This window comes from Myodes glareolus, chromosome 17 (assembly GCF_982192425.1).
Source record: "Myodes glareolus chromosome 17, mMyoGla1.1, whole genome shotgun sequence".
In the NCBI taxonomy this organism is placed as follows: Eukaryota; Metazoa; Chordata; class Mammalia; order Rodentia; family Cricetidae; genus Myodes; species Myodes glareolus.
In genome coordinates, this window is record NC_142042.1 from 2209654 (window position 1) to 2227928 (window position 18275).

General features: G+C 41.8%; 1 protein-coding gene across 1 annotated transcript in view; it reads right to left on the reverse strand.

Moving 5' to 3' along the window:
• Nucleotides 1–18275, reverse strand: part of Negr1 (neuronal growth regulator 1) — a 704443-nt gene that overhangs the window by 117175 nt on the left and 568993 nt on the right. The window contains exon 6 of the mRNA XM_048453517.3: nucleotides 16667–16818. Within this exon, the coding sequence (XP_048309474.2) occupies nucleotides 16667–16818 (152 nt within the window). The remainder of the gene's footprint in view (nucleotides 1–16666; nucleotides 16819–18275) is intronic.

Here is an 18275-nt window from a genome sequence, read left to right on the forward strand (position 1 = left end):
CTTGTGCTTTCTCAAGTATCTATGGGCTTATGTCAAGAAGACATCACCATATGGGAAGGGAAAACACTTCAGAGACTTCACAGACACAGACACTGACACAGAATTCTGTGGTCTTCTTAAAACACAGTTATAAAAAACAAATGTTAGGAGAACTGGATTCTTATTTAAGTTCTACCGTAGATGAGTTGCAGCAAGAATGGTTGATAATCCTTCTCCCTGGAGTAATTTCTTCTCATTTAAAATGAGGGGAGAGCCTAGAAGGTGGACTCAATGATGGAGGTCTTTATGGACAGCATCTTATGGGCAACATTCATGTCTTAGAAATTCGTTGTTGTATCCTCTCTAAGAGTCAGTACATTTTTAAAATCTCGGCAATATAAATTTCATATTCTACTTAGCCTATGGGACTTGGGAATCTTTTAGCAAACTTTAATAATTTATTTTCCCTAGCATGCTCCAATTTTACATCAAAGGCTATGAATATGTTCTCTATATTGCAATGCCTTATTTAGTGAGGATAATTTCTCAGTGGATTCAAAATTCGGGACTAATTTTGACTATCTCTAGAGTTAGTTCAATTTTGATATTTTTCAGATCCTGATATTTGGAATACTATATACTGCAGACATGTTTAGAAGAAGGGCTGTGTCCTCTATTTAATACAATATCCTCTGAGATTAAGTCTATGGTGGGATAGTTTTTGAAGAAAAAAGAAAAGCAGAATTGAGAAGACTGATGTGTACCCTGCGCTATACTACTTTCAGTGCCGTGAGCTACGTGCTTGCTGCTCTTCAGAGGTGTTTTCCTCTAAGGCAATGTCACTGCACTCTACAGTCTATGCTGATGGGAAGTCTGGTCATTTCTATCTGGAAACAATCAAAAAGTAATTATTTTATCTCCACTGAAACAATAAAGACATGTCCATAACACATAAGGCTCAGTATAAAATAACACCAACATATGTTCAATGCAAGCCTGTGGGCTTTGAGGACACAGGCAAGACCAAAGTCATCTTACCCTACCCTCGTTATCCATGGATTTGTTTTCTAATATTTCAGTCATCCCCAGTCAACCATGGTCTAAAACGAAATTTCTAGAATGGAAAAGTATTGAGAGAAACAACTCACACATTTTAAATTGCATATAATGCTGGGAGGGTTATGTAGATTTGTGCTCTCACCCCATCTTCCCAGAGGAGTATCCGTATTGTATCCAAACATCCAGAAGTCACATAGATTCTGTTGGTTCCCAGATCTCAAGCAGTCGTCTTCCATTGACCCCTAGTTTAACTCATGATGTTCCTAAGTACATTAGAAGTGATGGAAAGAAGGCACAAGGCACTTCCGAGCAGCTAAACACAGTCATGCCCCTGAAGATCAGAGACATCAGTGCTGACTGGAGAGTGCAGATTTTATTTACAAAAGAAGGGATGGAGAACTCCCCTCTTTCCTCTTTAGCAAGAAGCATAGAAACAACATCCGGACTGTTATGTCCTTCTTCGACCTTGGTGTGACCTTGGGAAGGGATGCTTGCTAATGGAATAGAAACGTGGAGATGGGAACTACTGACTATATAGTGATGCTATTCTTGCATTGAGCTATCAGCTGTAGACTTCCATGTATGAGGGACACAGAGCTGTGTTTTCTTAGGTCATTATTACTTTTGCATTTCATTGCTTGTGATTCTTGTTAATCTCAAGAAATGCAGATGCTTTAGAGAAATGGTCTACCATGTTCTTCACCGAATTTTAACTTCTCTGTCAGTTCTTTCCTATCCTCACAGGATTTTAGTATTAATGAATAAAAATGATGAATTAGGTTTGAGAAAATCCCTGCCCTTCTGCTTTGCTTTGATGGAATCTTAGTGGTAAAATAGAATATCCATAGTAATTTGCCTTTTATTTCTAGACCTTTGGTTTTGACATTGAGTGTCTTAAAATCATTTTAAAGAAGACAAATGTCAGAATTTTAAAGCTGTACAGGATCACCCATGAAGAAGCCTACAGCATGAAGCAACCATCTGAGAGCTGTGTCTGCACTTGGCCCTCAACTTCGCCCCTGTGAGGTGAGGTGCTTGAGTGAGTCGGGAGGTAGTGTGGGAAGGGGTGTTTTTGGCAGTGCAAGGCTGTCATCAGCATGGGGGACTTTAGTTCTTCCGTGTGCTCTCACAAACACATGCATGCATATACTGCGAGGTTGTTTCCCTTGGTGTGGTAATCGGCCCGCCTTGCAGCTAACACCGTCTAAGTTTGTCACCCTGCTGCACTCTCTTCTGTAAACAACACTGACACAACAGCATGACCACATTGCATCTCATGCTGCATTCAGTTACTGGGAAGTTGCAAGTGCTGACTCACAGTGCTTGGGTGCAGCCATTTGCTCCCATGTGGCTGTGCACGCCTTGACCTCCTGCAGCCCTGGCTAGCCGACTCCAGGCTGCCTCGTGATTCACTCAGTATTGCCTCATTCACTAACTGAGATTAGATGGTGAAGCTGACTCGGCACCAGGTCACCTTAGCAGAGCCTTTACTTTCCCCACCTTGGTGTGTCCACACAGGCATCTGCATTCTACTTACTAACAAAGCAAAGCAAAAGAAATATCACAACAAACATCCTTTGGCCAACTTAAAAGTCTCTCTTGGTCTGGATCTGGTGGCAGTACACACTGGGCCAGAGAATTCTTTGGCTACCATAAACTGTAACTAAAATGATAAATTATCTTTATGGACTATTTGCTGAGAGACATAAATAACATTTATTAATCAGCTATATTCTTGTCATTATTAATCAGAGAATTCTTTAATCATAAGACAAGGTGTTATAAATCTACATATTGAGGTTCTCTCTTGATTCGTTCAGGGTCAAAAGTATTGAGTTTTATTACATCACTCAGAGATGAAGACTTTTGTGCTTAAGTGTCTTCAGAGGGTTTTTTGCCACATCCTATATCATTTGAAAGCAAGAAAGATTGCCCCCAACAATTATGGTATGGATTAGTGAGTGGACTCATGGCGGACTTCAATAAAAGTTGAAGAAGCATACATTAGTAAAAGGTTACATAGCTCATTAAGTAATGAAGTATTAATTAAATCACTCTTTGATCAGCATAAGAGTAATATAATTAATTTTACAAAAGAGTAAAATGACTGTTCCGCTTTAAGTAGTGATCAATGGAGGCATACACACCCCTAGACCACCACCCGGCACGCGTGAGAGAATTGCCAGAGTGGGACAGAAACGAAGGCAGGGATGCCGTGCTTTGGGAGGGTCACAGCAGGAGATATCTTAGGAGCCAAAGTATTAGAATATTCTAGCAATTATGTATTTCTATATGGCCACTCACAGTTTGAAAGCTCTTGATAGTGTGTGAATAGATGTTTAGAATGTGAACATTTTCATAACATTGTTAAAAGCATCATTTCCTCCCAAGGTCATTCACTGCCTTCCTTCCTCCTGGGGCTAGGGCTAGTGTACATTTAGTGAGAACCCTGCTGTGCTCAGGCCTTACAGGGTTTCCGTCATTCACTCCTACAGAGAAAATTCCCAACGACACTGGAATGGGGAAGTCTATTTCTGGACAGAACCCCGAAAACACAGGAAAGAAAGGAGAAATAGATTTTTTGTCAAACTAAAAACCATCTGTCAGCAAAAGAAGCAACCAACAGAATGAAGAGACAACCCACAAAAGAATGTGTTTGCAAACGATTAGTAGCTAGACCCAGGGGACAATGTGTGTGTTTCAGGACATCAGTGCAGACGAACTGAACCTGACCACTGTGACAGCGGTAATGTGATGGGGGAGGCAAATATTCTTAACCCAATTGAAACATCGATGTTTAAAATACTCTATGGTATCCTATAAACACACATGACATTTATCAGGTAAAAGACACAGCCCTGAAGCATCGAAAGGCATAATTCAAGCCCACTTGGCTTTGGAGGAGTGTGACTGCTCACTGTGACACCCTGACCACACATTCCAGTGGAGGGTTGCTATGGAGCATGCTTCTGCAGAGACTCCTGGGAGATCCTCTTGCTTCCATCACAGTAAAAACAATTGCACTCTGCTTCTTGACCTACAACCTGCAAGGTGGTATAGTGTCTCCACCTGTGTGATAATTGCACTGTCTTATTTCCCACAGATTTTCTTTCTCCTAAATTTTGGCACATACTTGAAAGGACTAGAACTCATTTTCTCTAAGTCAGATAATATTCTCAGTGGAAGGAAAGTTTTATTCAATCCAAACAAACCAATATATATATATATATATATATATATATATATATATATATATGACAAACAAAATACCCTTTGGGCAACCAGCTTCATGATGAAGTGAACGTTTTTGAACTTATGAGAAAACCTCCTAACACGTTTGAAATAAAACCTAGTCACTTCTCAAATTGGCCATTTGCACTCTAGGACCAACACTGTGAAAAATGCACGGATTGTTTGGGAAATTCGATTGCGTGTGGGATCGATGCAGGTGTGAAGAAAGCTGGTCAAAGGTTGGCCCTTAGGCTGTCACTTAAATCAATTCAGGGTAAGTCAAGTCTGATTACATTTTCAGTGATGAAGCTTCCAAAAGCAATTTTGAACTTGCCTATTCTGAGGCTGTTTGGTTCTCCCCAAATCTATACTGCTAGTTACAGAGGCAGTTGCCTACCTGCCTGCCTTCTTTGGAGTTGATTGACTCTTGGAGTTGAGAGAAAAAGAAAAAAAACTAGAACAATGGGAAAGAGCCCAAAAGTAAAAAAAATTAAACAAACAAAAAAACCCAAATAGATGAAGCTTTGACTAATGGTATCAGAATGAGGGATGTTTTCATCCTCACCTCATTTTTTTTTTATTAATTTAAACAATGAGAATAAAGAGAAAGAAAAGGGAAAAAATATACTGGCAAAGAGAAGTCTGGGGAAGAGTCTCATGAGGGTTTGATACAGTGACACACATTGATCTTGGCAAAACAATCCTGTTTCTTCGGGTGTAGCTGGCAGGTGGTTCTGAGTCACAAACAGTGTCAGAAACAAGCATCAGCAGGTGCCCTGCTCTCTACACAGAGATAAAACCGCTCAACATATTCTTCCAGGTAAGCAAAGTTTGAAAAATGTTGCTCCTAAAACTTTAAGTAAGCCAAATTTGTGCTAACTCATAAAACGCCACTGGATGTGTGGCTTAAGATTAATTTGTTTTGTTTCTATGCATGTGCGAGTCTGCTCACATGTGTGCAGGTGCCTGGAGAAGGCAGAAGGGGGCAGTGAGCCCTCTAGAGCTGAGCTGGAGGCTGCTGTGAACTGCCTCATGTTTATGCTGGGAACCAAAGTCCTCGTAAGAACCAGCAACACTCTTCACAGCTGAGCATCTCTCCACCCCGTGACAACAGTTTTTGTATATCGAACACCACACATACACCCATACGCTGCCACACTCCTAAAGGATCACCAGTCATAGAGAAAACACAGGAAATACAAATGTCGCTGGAGTTGTAACTGGTGATTCTTAAAGCGTTGACCAGATTCCTGCCGGTTTCCAAGAACTATGTTGTTCGTTCTTCCTTTAAGAAGTTTCAGAAAACTATAATTCCCTCCATGTGGCTGACAGCGACCTGCTTGACTCTGGCAGGAATCTCGGTCTGCCTCACTAATTAGGCAGTTCCACATGTGTGCTAATTGGATTGAGTCTTTAACAAAATCAAAGGAAGGAAGAGTAGGAAACGATCTAAAGCCATGTCTCTGAGCTAGGAGCTCAGTTGCTTCTTTGCATTAAAATTGTTGAACACTGAAGCTTGCTTTTTCTTTTAAAGGTAAAATTGGAAAAATTCCAAGCTATCTAAATGCTGGTGATAGCAAGGATGAAATGGCATTTTTTTGTTTGATATATCACATCTCATTGAAATGCAAACTGGGCAGGAAGTTAACGTGTGTCTGTAGAGAAATTCCAATAGCACACTTTTGCATAAGGACGCCTCAGCCATGCTGGATAGGCTCTCAGGGAGGAGCAGGGGTCTCCAGTGGCCACCCTAACAGCTGGAGGTACTACAAATGAATTCACGGTGTTTTGGAGAAAGGGTGCCCCATGGATTACAATCACTGCTGCAGTCATCTCCCCCTTTCCCTTTATCTGGAAATTAAAAAGGTCTAAAGAGAAAACAAAAAGTGAAGCCAATTTCCCTCCACTCTTTTTGAGGGATGTCTGATAATTATGCCATAGACTAAGCAAAGTAGGGGCTTGGTTACAGCGGCCCCGACAATGTTTTTGTTGGCATATATGCCTGGGTCTCTTACTAGGGGGCCACATTTCCATTTTCCCAGAAAGAAATGAAAACACAGGGGTACAGGTTGAATAGCTGTGTATCTGCTGCCTGCTGCATGTTGCCATGATCTTTAGGCCAGGCTTCATTCAGGTCTGGTCACAGCTGTGGGAATATGGTGCATTTTGGGTTATGGAGGTGTGGTTGTTAGAGATCTCTCAGAAATAATAAGAAAGAAATATGGCAGTGTGCTCCAGAAGGACACCTGGAAATGCTTGGCTATGGAAAGGGTCTGGTCAAGCATTGACTGTGGACTCAAAAGTTGTCATGGCTTCATTCTGCAAGAGGTGTCATAGCTCCAGCCCTCGTGTTCACAGGGATGCATTTGGCTCTCATTGTCCACAGGACTAGGACTGCGTAAAATGACATAGAAAACCATTAGGTCCATAGCAGGTCTTTTCAGAGGCTGTAGGCTGGCAGAACATCCCAGCATCCCAGGGAACAGAATTCTCTGGAGATGACAAAGCACTGAGGCCAGTGCTCAAGCTGTCCTACAAACCCTGAAATCCACCACAGAATCTAACACATTCAAATGTAAAATATTTTTGGTCAATAAAAGTAATTTTGAGTTCACTGATAAAAACAGCGGGGAAAATATTAGTATGAATACATTCTGCTCTTTCTCTATATTGTTCAGTGTCCATAGGACCTTAGAGCATTACGTCTGATGAATGTGGAGATTCACATAGCTTTATCATTTGTAGACGAGGAGACTGAGAACACATAGGTGAACACAAAGACCTCTTCAATGTAGGGCAGAATATCTCAACAACAGACCTCTGGGATCTGGGTTTATGGTATGAATAAAGTTTTACTTTTTATGGTCCTTAATTCCAATAAGTTTGCAGCATTTCAAGATTCATGGATAACAGTGCAAATATCAAAGTTCCTTCTCCCTCTCCCTCTTGATTCTCGGTCAGCTCTGGGCAGCATGTGTTGTTCACAGCAGATTGAAATGCATTTGTCAAACTGCTTCTTAACCCAGAAGAAAGACAATGGTAGAGTAATTAATCTCCTCAGCCCCTCTAATCAACCTGCCCACTCCCTCCACTCATTACAAGTGAATACTTATGTGCATGACTGATTTAATTAATAATTCTAATAAGGATGATATCATAATTATATGCATTGGTGCATTAAGAAACAAAGTAAAGGGCCAGCTTGTTTGCTTGGATACCCACAGAGACAAAGTCACAGCTATTCAGCTTATTCAGACTTTAGTCTCCTTTATGATCATCCCTACATATTTGTATAATTTATAACAAGAGATGAAAAAGGAAGTGGATGTTTCATGTATACTTATTTTCCAATAGGTAGTATGAGGGCTATTGTGAGTGTTCTGCTTACTTTTATTTATTTTTGTGATATATGTAGTGTGTGTGTGTGTGTGTGTGTGTGTGTGTGTGTGTGTATGTGTGTACATGACCATGTGCAGGTGTGCATGTGCATGTATGTTCTTGTTTATAGAGGTCAGAGGTTGACCTTAGGTGTCTTCCTTAGGTTTTATTTACACATCAAAACTTAACCAACTGAGCCATCTCTCAGCATTGTTCTATTTAATTTTAGAACCCTCCATAAAAACAAGTTATTCTTTCCTCTTTCATAGGTGAGATGTATGAGACTCAAAGATTGAGAGAACTGTCCCAAATCCTTCAGTTCATATTTGCTTAACTCAAAGCATTAGATGCTCCACTTGGAGAGTGTGTGAGCTTTGGATGCTTATGTGTGATCACTGGTTCACCTCCTTCAGTCTCTTCTGTGAAGCAAAAGGTTTGTACTAGAGCACAAATTTTCAAATCCAGTTCTTTGGAATTTCTTGCATTTTGGCAGGCTTCACTGTCTCGGTGCCTGTGTGAGAGATCAAGAAGGGAAAAGTCTCCCAGGCTTCATTCCACATCAACCAAACTAGCTCCAGTTCTCTTTGCTATACACATTCGACACTGTGACCTTCAGCCAATGTTGGACCACAAGGGAGATGACTGCCCTGTAATTCTATTAACAGTGCCAAAGTCTAGTGATACCATGGTTGTCATAGCATCGTCACAGTTATGCATTCTCACTGGCTTTTATTGATACGTATGGAAAGGACCCTGTTGCAAAGTGACATAAAAGTGTCACAGTATAATGACAAGCATCATGTAATCCTTGAGAATGTTAATGAATGATTATGCTTCCTGATTTCTCTCCATTAAAAATGCAATGCATATTGGTGTCTTGCCTGTATGTGTGTCTATGCACCATGTGCATGCAGCACCCACAGAGGTCAGAAGAGACTTTTGGGCCCTCTGAGAATGGGGTTATTATGGTTGTGACTCGTCATGAGGGTGCTGGGTCCTCTGCAAGAGCAGACAGTGTCTTTACCACTAAGCCATCTCTCCTGTTCACTTCTATGCTTCTTAACCATTGCTTAGAATTTATTCCCCTCTATCAGGAAAAATGACCATAACAAGAAATATTCTATAGTGTTAGTCTGTCAGGATTCTCATATACATCTCACAGTAACTATGTCTTGATTGCAGTCTTGAGTTCTTGAGTTCTTCATGTTTCCCTTGCTTGATTCAATTTAACCTCATGCTTTGTTTAGCATAGTCCTAGGAACAACATGCTTAACCACACAAGCACAACATAGCTTAGATGTGTGGTAGCTTACATGACTGATATTTGTGTGAATATATCCTGTGAGACTGATGAATCATGATGCCTTTCTCAGAATTTATCCCCACCATTAACTTATTTATTACTGGACACAGCAAGAGTTTGAAGAAGACATCATTTGGGAGAAGAAGGGATTCCCTTCTTCACCAAATGAAATCTGTGAGGTCTGACCTTCCTTGTCAGCATCTCTACAGTTCTACCATGGGGACAAATGGTTAAATGTTGCCAGAATCTATGCTTGCTTCTGCTGGTAGCTATCTGGTAGCCCGGAGCACCCCAAACTCCAGCAGTCTCTTCTGTTGCCTTGGCTCAGGAGGGGCCATATTTTTGGTGTAGTTTGGGATGACTATCTTTACCCATCTTCTTGAGAACTCACCCTAGCTCTAGCCATCACCTGGGGAGGGAAGGTCTTCTTGTCTCCATTCCCACAAAGTCAAGTGCTCTCACTGTGTATTGATCTGACTATATGAGTCCAGATGCTACGCCATTGCATAGACTCTTGTTGCTATATCCGAATCTGTGAACAAGCTCCAAACTAATTCTTGTCAACATTGACTTTGAGAACACCTAGAAAAACCTTCCTATTAACATCTCAAAGCCACAATGATAAAGGCCTTTGGGGGATCACACATCACAGTGTGTCCTCAGAAGTAAATTGATGGCTTCATCTTTCAGCAAAAAAAATGAAATTCTACCCTTTTTAAGTAGTAAAAGGGAAGATCAGTCTTGATCTAGAATCCAGTGCTGTCCTTGTCTTCTCCAGGGAATCAGCCACCTATAAGAGGCTAAAACAATAGGAGTCCACCACAGCTTACTATGGATATTTCAAGCTGGCAGAGAGTGTCATTGGTGTTTACTCTTTACTCTTGAGAAGCCCTCCACCCAACTCCCAAATAAACCACACATGGAGAGACCTATTATTACTTATAAATACCCAACCTTAGTTGGCTTGTTTGTAGACAGCTTTTCTTAAATGATCCCATCTACCTTTTTGTCTCTGGGTTTTTATCTTTCCCCAGCTTCCGTGTAGCTTACCTTCACTCTTACTCCATGGCTGACTGGGTACTTGGTGGTTGGCCCCTAGCGCCCTCCTCCCCTTGTTCTCTCATTCCTCCTTCTTCTCTTGTTTGTTCTTTCTGCCCGCCAGCCCTGCCTATCCTTTCATCTGCCTCGCTATCAGCCGTTCAGCTCTTTATTGGACAATCAGGGATTTTAGGCAAGCAAAGAATCGCAGCTTCACAGAGTCAAACAAAGGCAGAAAAAAACATTCTACACCAGGAGAGCAGAAGCATTAGCTTCCAGTGAAGCATAATCTGAATCTGGCACCCCAGGTGACGAGAGCAGCTGCCAGCACCATCTAGACCTGGTTGTCACACTCTGCATCCTTATGGCTTCTCTAGAGAAGATACGATGGAGCTTTTCATTTCAAAGGAAGACATTTCCCATAAAATTACATAGGCGGAGAACAAATACTCTCTTAGAGGTTTTCTGGAGAGCGGAAAAGTAATTCTCGTGAAAGCATTTAATATTGGAAATTCATTACGGTCTCTAGCAGGGTAGTCAAGGTTGGGGAGTTTTGTTGAGTCTTTTGAGGTTTTAATGTACAATGTTTCTAGAGAGAACACTGTGTGTCTCTGAACAGATGTAGGCACATAGGCAAGAAGGCCCCACCACATTGTCAGGGCTTATCTTCTAGCAAATGATCCACAGGATACATGGGAGCATATTGGAATGGGGGTTGACACCCACATGCCACAGAGATGTTCCTGGTCTGTAAACATTTTCTCTGTTGCTTTTCAGACTGGACTTGCCCCATGCATGGCCACACGCTGGGCCTCAGAGAAAGCTGCATTAATGCAGAACCATGAGGATCATGACCGCATTTCCTTCTGCAGCTTTCTTCTGCCCCAATCAATTCTTTCCTCAACTTCTGCACAGATGTTGAACTCTTGCAAACACACACCCTGAAGCCAACATGCTTTTGGTGAAAGCAAGGAGTAAAGTTCTTGCCATGGGCAATCCTCAAAGACAGAATTATGGAATGGAGTCCCTTCTCACACACAGCAGTCAGCACTAGAGGAATGGAACCCATAGATGGCAGGGTGAGATCACTCAGTTTTCTTCCTTCAGGGAGCAGACACAGAACAATTCTGCATTTCTCAGAATACAGGTGAAAGCCAACAATAAAACATGCAGTTTTGAGTCCCAGAGTCTGTACTTAATAAGAAATTCTATGATGGATAGCTGTCACCAGTCATCCTTCGTGAATTATGTTAAAACGCTGAGCTATACAGGACTGCAGAGGGTTCTCTCTCTCTCTCTCTCTCTCTCTCTCTCTCTCTCTCTCTCTCTCTCTCTCCTGCTTTCTCATTTTCTCATCGTCTATTTTTCCTCTCACTTGACAAGGAGTACTCTTAAAAGTTTAAAGTAATTTTATTGACAAAATACTAAAATCTCTGCTAAAAATTATAGTTTCCTTTACAGTCGCAACTAAAGCCTTAGGAGAAAGGGTTCCAAGGTGGCAACATGTGGAAATCAAAGCCCTTCTTTGTTTCTTTCAGAACTCAAATAGGAGAAAGAAGCGTCAGGTGAAAGGGGGTGTGCAGAAAACAACGCTGACGCTGACGTCTGAATAGGAAACTCACTGAGGTCAGGGCAGCAGCTTACAGGTCAGAGAGCAACTGATACACACTGGGCATGAGCCTATGAACCTCAGCAGAGCAGACGCTCTGTGGAAGTGACCAGAACAATGGCTCTGATTCTCCTTCATACAGTCTAACCTCCAGAAACTGAGCGTTTTACCCATCTCACCTCCCACATCTCTATGTAACCTCAGTCTATAGAGACTTGCCAGCGACTCCCGGTTTCCCACAGAAATTGCTCTAGAGAAACCGCTAACCACAGTGGCCTATCATCCAGCCTTCCTCTGGTCTGAACGGTCGACGGCTCAGCTGCCCCTGGTCTTCCACGGTTCTCCTCTGCCGGGTGCTTCTTCCTGCTGTTCCTGCTTCATGGGGATGTTTGGATATCTTCCCTTCATGTAGTTCAGTGTTCATGTGTTCTCTGACTCTTCATCCTGTCCTGAAAACTTCCAGAAGGTCTTTTCCTGAAACTCTAGTCTAGCTGCCTACATGACATTATCTCAAACTAAAATGTCTGAAAATGAACTCCTAATCTTCTCAAGGGCTAAATGTGACACTCCTTTCTCAATTCTCAGCTGCTGCTTAACGTCACCACACTAACCGCCGGGAGTCAGCTAGAGTCCTGCTGCCTACCTGTTCCTGGTCTCAGCAGATTTGGTCACGCCCTCCCACCAATTCATTATCTCTGAGTTTGCATGTTGGCAACTTTGTTCTGCAGTACTTTTCTTTATCCACATTATTTAAAGTTTATGTGTGGCTTTAGAACTCACACTGTCTAACGAAGTCTTTGATACAATCTGCTTATATAATTCCTTTCTTACAACCATCCAGTGACTCCAAGCATAGCATTGAAATGCCTATGCAAGCCTGTCCTGGCGGTCGTCAGCTAGTTCAGACATCCTTCACAGCCTCACTGTTCCTACCCTTCACCACAGTGCCTGGAAAGCACGAGCATGCTTTCTAAGTGGTCCGGTTGTCTCATTCTCCCTGCCATCACATGAGCTGTTCATCATGACTCCATTGCCTCGGGCCCAAGACCAACCGAGTTATACCCCAGCTCTGGGAGCACGGACTCCTGTCTGGTCTCCAGTCATCAAACTATCATTTGGGCCATTGTACTCTATGCTCCTGATTATTGTAAGTGAACTTTTGAAAATTCTGCCTCGGACATGAGAAAATGATGGCTCAGATGGTGTTTTGAGCTGTATATTGAGTGCTTAACATTCAAATAGTGATTTCAGCTTCTCTAGGGGGACAGTCCCGCCAGGGCCCTTGAGACTGGATTGAGAGCCCCTTCTCTACTCCGAAATGGCACTGTTGACTGTTCTGCACTGGACTCAATTTTCCTCCTGGTTCTCTACTCTCACTTGTCTGAACTCCTTCGGTGGACACTCTCAATATAACCTTAAGCGGTAAGTATACTCTACTCTCTCCAACATGTGTCCTATGGCTTTGAACACGGCAGGCTGTCAACATATGTATTTGAAAAGTGGTTGCCACGACTGAATCAGCCACATGAGAGCCACACGAACTGTGTGTTACTCCATCGTCACACTTTGAAAATCCCAGATGCCTGACCTGTTGTGCTGTGGACAGGTCATTTAATGATGATTTAACATCCACAAATCCTCGTCACCGCATTAAGAGAGCATGAAGCAAGCTTATGAATTAGATTTAGGAGATTATCTCAAGCCTGCTTTCCTCCACCTTCTGCACAAGTGGATTGTTTACCAGAGAAGCCCTCGGGCAAGCAGAAGATAGACAGCCATCAGATAAAGTCATTTATCGCCAGGATGTCATAGTGTTCTTTCAGATGCACTGAACTAAGAGTTAGTATATATAATGATATAGTAAACAATGACTACCTACTATGTTCCAGGCAAAGGGACTTTAAAGACATTATCTAAATTTTTACCCTGTGAGGTGGGAACTATGATTATTCTCAATTTTAAAATGAGTTAACTAAGGATCTGAAACCCATGTAACTTACACAGAGCCACACATATCCAATGTGTAATAAAACTTAGATTTGAATAAAATCTGTTTGACCCCCAGGATATAACACACATGCACACATTCACACATATTCTGTTCCTCCTTCCCTCCCCTCCCTTACACATGTTCATGACCCAGTGCACTGGCTTTCCTCCCACAAAGTCTGCTCTATGGCTCACCCTGAACTTACAGCTTGTCCTGGATCTCTTTCATGATCTGGAAAATGAGAGATTTTGCAAACCAAAGGTAGACTGAAACAGTCTCAAGGTTTATCCTAAAGACTGCAGACAGTAGCTGACTAGACCTATAAGAAGAACAGTTATACACAGAGATTGTTTTTAGGCTGTGTTTACAGTGACCACGATCCTCTTCCAGTCTGTGGGTAGTTTTATGCTCGTAGATTTAGGTAGCGAGGTAGCATGGCTCAGCGCTTGAGTCTGACAGGCAGACAGCAAGATCTCGAGCTTTAACTTCATTGTGGTTGAGTCTGACGCTCTTGCCCATCTAACGTACTCTTTCTAAGTTTCTTTATCTGCAAAGAGAAGATCGGAGAACCCCAGCTTTGAGTTGTGTGAGGATTAAATGGACAAATCCCTGTAAGAAATTAGGGTAGAACCTGGCGGGGGCCAGAGTACTAATAAATGTCATGGGTTGGCATCTCCAGAGGCTCACGAGGAAGCCCACATCTACACAACTGCTCATCTGTTCGTTTCCTTACTCAGTGCTTAATTTCTTTCTTCATTAAAAATTCACTAATTATCTAATAAATAGTAGGCACTGTGCTTGATGATATGGCAGCTAAAGTGATTGATGGAACAATGATGTGGCTGAAAAGACCACAGGGTTCCACAGAAAGATACAAAAATGGGTAAAATAGCTATAGTGGCTGGAGGTGTTGCTTCCTAGTATGTGGAAATCATGGATTCGATCTTTATTCCCACACAAAAATGAAATAAAAGTTGAAACAAGAACAATAATTCTAGTGCAGAATAGAAATGCTTAGTGCGGAAGAGTTTCAGATATTGCAGGGAAGAGTTCTACAGACAGAGTCCCATCATCAGTTTCCAGGATCAGCTCACAGCGACAGACCAAGTCTGTCCTTTCTGTCTTTCTTAACAAATTATTAGAAACATGCTCATGGTTAGGAGTGAGAATGAGAGATGTGAGAGAGAGAGGAAGAGAGAGAGAGAGAGAAGAGAGATATTGATTCTAGCCTCATTTCCATATTTGAAACACTTTTTAAAGTCACATATATTTAAATGAGTGACATTTGTTCCTAATTTGTCAGTGTTATTATTACTTCGTTTTTAAAAATAGGCTGTGATTTACAAATTTTGGTAGCAAGTTAATGTGCTGTTAACCCTCAAATTTTCTTTGCTTTTAAAATTCACTTATTCTTTTCAGACTTTTGAGTATTTGAGCCATATAAAACATTTACAATATGCCACAGGAGTGTGACGATTTACATTAAATCAGAACTCAAATGGCTCCTGATATTTTGTTACTAATCGTGACACCATAAAAATTGTCCCCCGGAGAAAAACCTAGGAAGGATTTTACAGAACGCCATTACATGTCAGAGAATATTTTCCTTTCAAAATCAACGCTAAGGAATATTAGGAAGTACTGAGTCCACAATCATAACGTAAGCACACTTCAATGTGGTTCTAAGTGAGATGGAGCCTCTTCATCCCCTTTTGGTTTCTGCAAAGGCGAAATGTCCTTGCCTGTGGTTCTCCCAGGTAAGTTGTCACGCCAGACTAACATCAGTGTGTGTGCCATGCTACAGTCAGAAAGCTAACTTTGGAAGGACAGGAATTCAGATAACCTTGTGGAGCCAAGGAAGCCGTGGGTCTGCATTCTGCTATGAATATTTTGAAAATGACTCAGTTTTAAAATGAGTGGATTTTATGGCTGTAACGGCTTGTAAGTCACTCAGGTTCCCAAAGCTACTAATCGCAATTGCTGAGAAGAGCATTAGTGTAGTTTTTGCCCTCCTGCTGGTCCCCAGGCCTGCTGCTCATTCACGTCTAGTCCCTGAGATGCATTAGTGTGAGCTCTGAAGACAGGCAGACACCTTGAGGGCAGATACACTAATATAGTTTCAAAGTATCCCTTCCTTTCATCTGCTACCTTATGGAGAAAATGGAGCATGCCCTAAGGTGCTCGTGTCTGCTTTTCAGTCTTTGGAACAGAAGCCACTGACCCCAAGCTAAGCACATCCCGGATGGGCCCACCACCTTACCTTTAAAATCTATGACCTTAAGCTGAACGTACTTAAAAGTATTCTGCTCAGACATGGCAAGCCTCAAATTCCTACCCATGTACATGAGTACAGACTTTTAAAATAACAACCCGCACTTCCTTTGTTAGCTCGGAGATGCTGTTTTGTGAACGAGCCCACACTCTCTATCGGCCGCAGAGTAAGAGAGTAAGAGTAAGAACATCCATGCTCTTCCTGTTTTGACTGCTTGGTCCTGCTTGCTCTTGGCTGAAACTCACCAAGAGACAGCCCACTGCGTTCGGATGTGTCTACAATGTAGCATTTATCTCAACCAACCCCTACATTGTATTTCATGTTATAGTTTTGACTAAACATGCTGTGTAGGCAGACTGAATACTTTCTCCATGCGTGTTTACCCATTATTCCATTTTATTTATAGCATGTGAACTTTTGGTGACCACACAATGAGCGCCTAAAGAACAATCAAGAGTAAACTCAAGTCATGGCTTATTCCATGCTTCAAAAGAGAAATTTTAAAAACAAAAACAAAAACCAGACAAACCCTATTAACCATGTTCAATCAGATTTGTTTCAGCTATTTCTGTGACATCCCCTAGGGCAGATGTTACAGAATTCTAAGACAGTTTTATATGTAGAGGTTTACAGGTATTATAAGGTTCTCAAACACCCAGATAATTTCAGAACAAACTATCAGCTTCTAAGATACTTGTTGCATTAGGATAAGGCCTAAGGTGAGCACGCTTCATTCTTGGGCTTCATTTCTGCTCATGCAGAGAAGCCTTGCATTCCTGGAGTATACTTTGTTACTTCATTACTTACGGTTGAGGGGCAGGCTCGCGTTTGTTGTGCCCAGTTTATTGGCAGCCACACAGGTATAGTTGCCGAAATGCTCCTGTGTCACATTGGTCACTGTGAGGATGGACCTTGTGCTAAAATTCTGAATGATGATTCCTTGTTGGCCATTGAAGAGCCTGGAAGACAGAATACACTCTAGTAAGGATGGATCTTGAACATCAGTTTAAACCAAGTTCAGGTTAGGCAGAGCTGCTATGGAAACCTGTAATCTACAGTGTAACCACTTCTACATGGCCCTCAGCAACACAGTGCTAGCTCTGTTCTGTGACACTTCTCTTACTCTGGTGGATTTGAAAAAGGCAGGCTTAATAGCTGTCCTTTGGTCTGATGGATTAGCTTGCTACATGACAAGCCAGACCGTGATTTTCATGTGTACTCTCCCTAGTGTATGAATTAACCCAGCAGAGCAAATGCTTCTCACCTGTCAAAGCCCAGGAAGAAGAAAAAGGACATAGATACAGACATTGGCCCAAAAGCTGGGTCAATCGCATCTGTGTAAGTTGACTGGTTTATAGGAGCTTAAGACATTTTGGATGACATTCATGGGTAACTCCTCTGAAGTTATATGTTACAACTGTGATAGGATTCAAGTCAACACTCAGCACTGTATAGCTGTTGCCCTGGACAACCATGGCAGAGATGATTTCCTTCAACCTAGAGAGAGAAGTATAGCAATGCAGACAGCATCCGGAAGCCAGTAGCACACCCGTCTCATTTTAGGGTTGACTTCTACTTGATACTACTGACTTCCTGAATGTGTCTTGCCAAACCCAGCATCTCATGCCCTCATTCAAGTGAGCTGGCCTGGCTCCATGTTTTAGTAACAGGTCACATCTTTCTGTTTCTGCCTCTTCCTGATTCAACCCTTGATGCTCACCTCCTGTTGTTCCTGTTGCCCAGACCTGGTCTGTGTTTTTCTCTTGTTTCTTAAAGGACTCTCTTCCCTGCACAGCCTATTATTTCGTTGTTCTTCAGTTGGCACACATATGAGGTTTTCTGGACAGACAATTTTTTGAAGCTCCTAGAAAACTCCAGACTACAAGGGCATGCTTTGAATGACGTTGGAATTGTGCGCCATTCACAGTGGTGTCCTAAGTACATGGAGTATTGTATAGGTCAGCGGAATCAGGGTACACGAGATGAAGCCAAATGGAAGACCTTTGCTTTATAAATATAAATTCTGCCTCAATGAAGATAAAACCAGGTTTTACCTTTTGTTTTGTCAATCTCAGACTTATGTTAAAGAGACACAGTAAAACAGGGTGGGTAATTTCCCCCTGCAAATGGCCAAGTAGATTTTCCTCTCATGTATGTTTCTGTACCATACATGTCTGATCATGAAGAAGCTCATACATGGCCTCCACGGAATATACACTAACTCATGCTTTCTAGCTTGCACTGAATCAGGACAAACCATTCTACTTTTAATAAAAATCAGAAGTAGCAAGATATGGTTTCTCTGGGCATTACTTCAATTTCCTTAATGGTTGAATTTGACTTATTCAAAGTGTAAACTTTAAATAGATTAACAGACCTTTAATAGAATAAATATTAAACAAAACTTAAACTTCAG